Source organism: Strix aluco, chromosome 2 (genome assembly GCF_031877795.1).
Source record: "Strix aluco isolate bStrAlu1 chromosome 2, bStrAlu1.hap1, whole genome shotgun sequence".
NCBI classification, from domain to species: Eukaryota; Metazoa; Chordata; class Aves; order Strigiformes; family Strigidae; genus Strix; species Strix aluco.
Window position 1 is genome coordinate 19,640,107 of NC_133932.1, and position 6,508 is coordinate 19,646,614.

Consider the following 6,508-nt stretch of genomic DNA (forward strand, 5'->3'; position numbering starts at 1 on the left):
AGGGAAAGCTTTAATTCTGCAAACCATTTACTCTGGGGTCTCTGCTAGGTACAAGAAAGGGTCACAGCAAGACCATGGGGTTTGGTTTTGTTCCTTTCTGTCCTCCAAGAGGGAGGCCTCATCCTGTCACTGGGATGTGGAAGGCTTCTAAACCTGATCCTTTCCAGGATCCTCTGCTGCAGGCATGCTATTTACTGTCAGGCAGGTCCTAAATCTGCCCAGACCTGAGGTGGAAAATAGGGTCATATGGTACCTCTCCTAGTATACTTAAATACTTTTCCCTTTATCTACACAGACACTCTGTGTGAATGTATCATTTTGATGAGTTTGGGAGGAAACACTGAAAACAAGTGTATTTGAATGTTCTGTTAAGCAAAAAGAAAAAAAGAAGAATGGAAAAGAAATGCTTTAACTTTTGGAATGAAAGCCAAGCAGCAGAGCTTCCCGAGAAAGGGAAATTGTTTCCTGGCAGAGCTAACCATGGCATAATGCCTGTACTTAATCTTGGCTTCACAGCTGCAAGGGTGGACAGAGGCTTCGCTCAGCCCAGCTCACCTCTGCGTGGCTTACTGTCCTGCTGCTCTGAGGACCATAATGGTTACAGGTATCAGCCCCCTTGTCTGCACAGTACCAAGTACCCTTTCCTCCATCCCCTCCGCTTCAGTCCTCTTGGGTGACAGGTCACATATCCTTAATGCAGTTTTTCTAGGGACAGGCTACATGCCTATGCTGAAAGAAAGCTGCCCTGTAGTTTGGGCAAGGGCATCATTCCTCGTGGCTCCTGGAAGGATGCAGCCATAGGGATACTGAACCTGGAAATGAGCTCAGTTGTGATGTCTGGCTGACCACAGCACAAAGGAAGAAATGGCTCTGACCTCGCCTGTTGAGGGAGGGAATATGTTTGAACCCCAGGAGGTTTCTGCAGCCTCCCACTGAGACAGGGAACAGAGTACTCAGAGGAATTTTCTCCATGCTGCTCTGCTGCTCGCTAGAGGAGTGGGGCAGGACCTGAGGCCTCTCTGTGGTATTCTCACCTTGACACAGAAGGGAACTTTACTGAAAGGAGCAGTGGCCCCATCACTCCCCAGATGTTCCAGATGACACGGTGCTGTAGGGAGAGCACAGCCTGGGGCTGGAGCTGTGTCCAGTAGGTTGCCCAGAAGGGAAGTGGTGAAGTGAGCAGAGAACTGCTCTCAGCCTTGGGAAAGCTTTCCTTCTCCTGAGCCAGTGTAGCAACAGGCAAAATGAAGATCTAGCAGGAGCTAGTTGCAGAAAAGAGACATGGGAATGGAGATGACACAGAAAGAAAAGAAATCTGTTGGTAGGCACAAAGAAGAGTGGAGCCTTCCCAAAATAAACCTGGTTGCTGCACCTTCCCAGCTTAGGGAACCCATCACACCATAGGGAGAAAACAAAGTGAAACAGTCTTGGATTGCTTCCCCTTGCTGTGCAAGCAAAGTTCAAATGCCTCCATGCTCCCAAGCTGCTACAGAGGCTGGGAAGAGGAGTGCCATGGCAGCTGTTGAATAGGGGCTGCAGAAAGCCACAAACACTTTCAGTGGGTGCCTTAACTCACAACATCTGCAGCAAGGTTTGGTACAGCTATGGGAATTAGACAGCTTCAATCAGCTCTGAAGGTGTAAACTAACAAAGCAGCACAATAATTTCTGATCCTTTTTATACCGTGAGTGCAAAGAAGGTTTAGTGGCTGCTTTTTACAAGTGGCTTAGCTTTCATCAGTGCCAGCTTTACACATTTTTGATATGAACTCCTCATGTTAACTGTCATGATATCAGCTTCATGATTTCAAGTTCCTTTCATCAGTTGTAACACTGGAAAGAAAACTGATTCTCAAATCTATCTTGCATCAAGAGGTTGGTCTTCACAAAAAAAAACCTCCAAATCTGAAGTTCAGCAGACTCACAAAATTACATGAACTGCAAGAATAGGGTTTTGCTGCCTTTTTCTCCCTTTTCAGGATCTTAAATCATTGCAGTCACTGCTTTCAGTGTGGCACGTTCCTGACAGCAGAATGGCTAAGACTGTAGGTACTAGCCCCTAAGGAGCAGCAAAACCACACTAACCACTCTAAGAAAGCAATCCCAGCCATCTTGCTTCTGTAGGTCTTTCAAAAACAGGGTCTTCCCACCAGAGAGGTGATGGAAATCAGCTGGCTAGGTCAGCCCTCTGCCCTTTTTTCTCTAATACTCGTAATCCTCATGTGTCCCACTAGAGCAAAGAGCTTGCCAGTTAGGCCAGCAGGAAAGCACAGAGCAGCGCTGCCCGCCAGTGATGAAGCAAATGGGGAAATGACAGAACTTCTCGTTCCTGTTGCACAGGACCATTAAATCTGTTTTTCAAAGCAAAAAGCTGTAGCGAGTCTCTGGGTCCTGCTCATGCTGTCTGTGAGAAGCTCTCAGGAAGAAACAGAGCAGAGACTTGACAGGTGGGAACTCAAGTCTTTGCTCTTGACTCTATTTTGGTCGAGTATCTTCTTACCTTTGGGACATTAACCACCTTTTTGGAGGGTTGGGGCAGGAAGGGAAGACCAAGTGCACTACTTAAAAAACGTCTTGGGAGTTGAGATGTTTTAAAAATAAGAATGGATGCGGCAATCTACAGATGATCAGAAAACAAGGTAACGTGGAAAGAGTGGGAAATAGAGCTAAAGGGACAGAATCAAGAGCAGGAAACTCACAGGTTAAATACTTCAGAGAAGCTTCCTGACTGTCAGACCTGCTGTATGTGTCACACGTGTCTCCCAAAAGGAAATGGCAGGTCTGTCCCTTCCTACTCTGAAACACCACTGTGGCAGACAACAGAAAATACTTGAGGAGTGCAGTCCTCTGTGTGTGGAGAGGAGAGGGGGTGGGGGGGAGTCCTCAACAAGGCAAAATATCTGCTTCAGATAAGTTAGTCTTTGCTCCATATGTGGCTTACTGTGCACAGCAGTTACAACAAATTAAGAGCATAACTCCTTTTCCCCTCTGAGACATCACAGGATACTATATAGCAAAAAAGAATAAAACAAGCATTAACAGTTACTGATCCAGGCTCTGTCAAACCTAAAAACCTGTATAAAACTATGTATTTGTGATGCCACACGTAGTCTGTGCTGAGCTGGGCTGATCACTGGTCCTTCTCCACACCAAAATCTGTTTAGATAGTTTGTTGAGGACATTACTTGAATTGAACTTGCCTGATCTCTAACCCTTGCCTGTGGGGCAGGCCAGCACAGATAACACGGACTGCGATGTTAGCACCTGGGCGTTATCAGAACTGCCCAGCTGAGCTATGCGCTGAAAATCTTCAAAGAAAAATTGTAGTGGTGCCTCAAGCACACCGTTCCCTGGCTTTGTTGCATGTCCTCTGCTGTTGGGGCTGCACTGACACAGAAAAAGGCTTCTCCGGGATGATAATATAAAGTGTTTAGTAAGATCTGTGTTTAGCTGAGAGAAATACCGAAAGTCCTCTTTCGTCATGTGAGGTTTTGCCAATGTTGTAATCGCCTTTCTACCTCCTGTGCCCCTCCTAAAAATAATTTTTTTCCTTTGTCACTTAAACAACTGTTTGAAAAGCTAGCGAATCCAGCCTGACATGAGCGAAGCAAGCACCATCGCTCCCATTGCATATGAATGGGAAAAGAGGCAAAGGGAGGTGAACTGCCTTGCCCAAGAGAGTGCTACACAGGAGAAGGCTTGGATATAAATGCCAGGGAAGCCTGACTCCTGTCCACCAGCTGTGCCCACTCAGAGACAAGTGCTCCGACTCTCCTGAAGCATGGGACACGCAGCATGGAGGAAAAGGCACAGAGGAAACCCTCTGGGGGTGTGCTACTCGTTCACCTCGCCGAAGCAATGCTTCTTGGGTCCTCTTTCCTGAACCAAAATGCTCTACTGATAATGAAAGTGAGACCGTCCAATCCACGTGGAACAGGGGGGACACACTGCTTAGGGTCCAAATCACAGCTGCTGCTGCAGGGGTTGGGTAGGAATCAACGCCAAGGAGCCCACTAATGCTGTACGGTTTGTTCACTTCTCCTTATGTCCCCATTTCTACTGAATTTCTAAAATCTCCTTTCAAAACAGTACCATTTAAAATGTAACTCCCACCTCAGAGACTAAAAAAGTAAAAGGCAGTCCTTCCTCATTCCCCTTTCACAGATGTAATTTCTCCCCATACCATCCCCTACTTTCCAAATCTGGACTAAAACCCACAAAATATTCTGAGGTGCATGGCAGGGGCTGGGGTGGGGGGAAAAAGACATTTCTCTGAATCTCAGCAAAGAGATATTTTGAGCTGCCTTTAGTGAGAAATTGCTTTGCAAGGTGGAGCTAATGCAGATCGAGGAGCCAGTCACAAGCTAGTGGAAATAAAAGTTTTCTTTACCTCCATGTCCTGCAAGAGAGAGGTGTCCTCGGGGCAATCTTTCTTCCCCACCCCTTTCCCTCTTATCTGTGGGAAAACTTCAGCCGAGCCAGAGCAAAATCGCGCCGCTGTGGAGGGTATGTAATATCCAAGCTCCTGCTCAGCTTGAAAAGTGACAGAGCCCAGCGAGTGGCCCTGCACTACGAACAAGGAAGAAGGGCGGGTGGGTGAGAGGAAGGGAGGGAGGGGAGAGGAGGGGGAGGCAAGGCAATCAGGGTTTAAATTTAGACACAAATCTAAACAGATACTGTCCTTCCCAGAGTGCTGGGCTCATGAGACAACAAGCAGCAAACTCTGCTGCTGTGCCCAAACTTGGGGACACCACACGTGCATTTTCTCCCTTCCTTTCTTTCTCCCCTTCATATTTTCTATAACCTTATCTTTAACTCCCCCCCCCCACACACACCCCGTTTTGCCTCTATTTCTCTCATTGCTTGCAGTTGCTCCCCCAGTGTCTCTGCCTGGATCTCTCCCCTGTCCGTGCTTCCCTCTCCAAGTCTGCAGGGTCTCTTTCTTGTTGTTTATTTGTGAGGAGGATCTTTTTTCCTCTAACTGCAGCTTCCCCTCTCTCTTCCTTCACACTTTTAGGTAATTTCAATCAGCAGTGGAGTGTCTTTAGAGTGGTTAGAGAGGCAGAAGAGGAGCAGAGTGAGGGTTATTACTCTGAACAGAATTTAAGGCTTTAGCGTCCTGGTGCATGGCTGGGACTTCCAGGGATGACAATAATACCAGCAGCACTACTCTACTGCCAGGTGATTCCCCAACAAGAGATCCGGGCTCCACTGCAAAGGGCACTACACAAATGTGGGCACAAGCAGAGGGTCCCCATGCAAGGTGTCACTGTCTAGCTGTAAAGCAGGACTAGCTCTTCCCACCTTGAATTTGTGTCTCACGCTACCAGGTCAGAAGGTGGAGGATGTTCTTCTCTCCCTTCACAGGGAAGGACAGACTTGTGCACTGGAAGTGAGAAGTTCTGTGGTGGTAGAAAAATTCAGATGGGAAAAAAATAAGCCTCAAGAATGTTTTGGTACAGTTTCCCTTTCCATTCTGATCACAGTGTTGTAAACTAGACATCTCTTTTAACAACTGTTGCATACGCTCCTTCTCAAGAATTTCAATCCCCACCTCTTGAGAGCAGGGTGGTGCAGAGGAATTTGGAAACACTCCCTTTGTCTTCTGCTGGCTTCCTTGCCTTGCATACAGCTGCAAAGTGACACGATGTCATGTCGTCATTTTGGGATGATACCTTGGGGGCAGAAGAGGGTTAAAGCATCTTTTTTGAAAGAGATGCATACTTTTCCTTTGCAGCGTTTCACAAGTCCCTGCTGGCTATGGCAGAAAACACTCCAGAATGGATTTAAATGTGGCCATCATGATATCCCAGATTATTGTTACCAATAAATCGTCTCAACATAGTTGTTCTTACAGTATAGTTAACTGTTGCTGTACTGCATGCTGTAGGACTCCTGTGGAATTAGCAAATTTCAGTAATGATCTCTTTATCTCCCACATTCAATATACAATAGTTACTCGATCTTTAGCCAAAAGAATGATAGGCTGAGTTGCTGCAATCTGGAGATAGGGCAAAAGGACGAATTAATCTTCTGTTGCTGAAACACTGGGTTAGTTGAAACCTCTCTGCTGTAAGGAACCAGAAGATACTGCAACTATAGATGTAAGAAAATAGATTAAAAATCTAAAAGAAATTAAAAAATCAAACTCCTCTTGATTGGAAATCCTACTGATTTCTTAAAGCCCTGACAATGGGACACTAGGAGAGGGGCTAGCAACTGAACTGGGAAGCAGGGTGAGGCAGGGCGGGCAGGGTGCCTGGGCTGCCCATGCTTTGCCTGCTGTTGGGACAGAGGGAGGATTTCATGGTCAGGGATTTCACTGTGGGCATTGGTCACAAGTGTCATTTCCAAAATGGCTGCCACGTACACACCATCAAAATCACATAGCTCCAGTGGTTGCTTCATGCTGCTCAGTATTTTCTTTCTGCTTTCAGGCGTTATACTCCGCAGAGGAAATTGTTTGCTTAGGTCTACATAAAAGGAAACTGCTAGGCAGACACAGTATC

At 46.6% G+C, this 6,508-nt stretch overlaps 1 protein-coding gene across 1 annotated transcript in view; it reads right to left on the reverse strand.

Moving 5' to 3' along the window:
* Positions 1 to 4,561, reverse strand: part of RCSD1 (RCSD domain containing 1) — a 34,919-nt gene extending 30,358 nt beyond the window's left edge. The window contains exon 1 of the mRNA XM_074812584.1: positions 4,390 to 4,561. Coding sequence (XP_074668685.1) covers positions 4,390 to 4,395 — 6 coding nt within the window. The 5' untranslated portion in view covers positions 4,396 to 4,561. The remainder of the gene's footprint in view (positions 1 to 4,389) is intronic.
* Between the last annotated feature and the right edge of the window lie 1,947 nt (positions 4,562 to 6,508).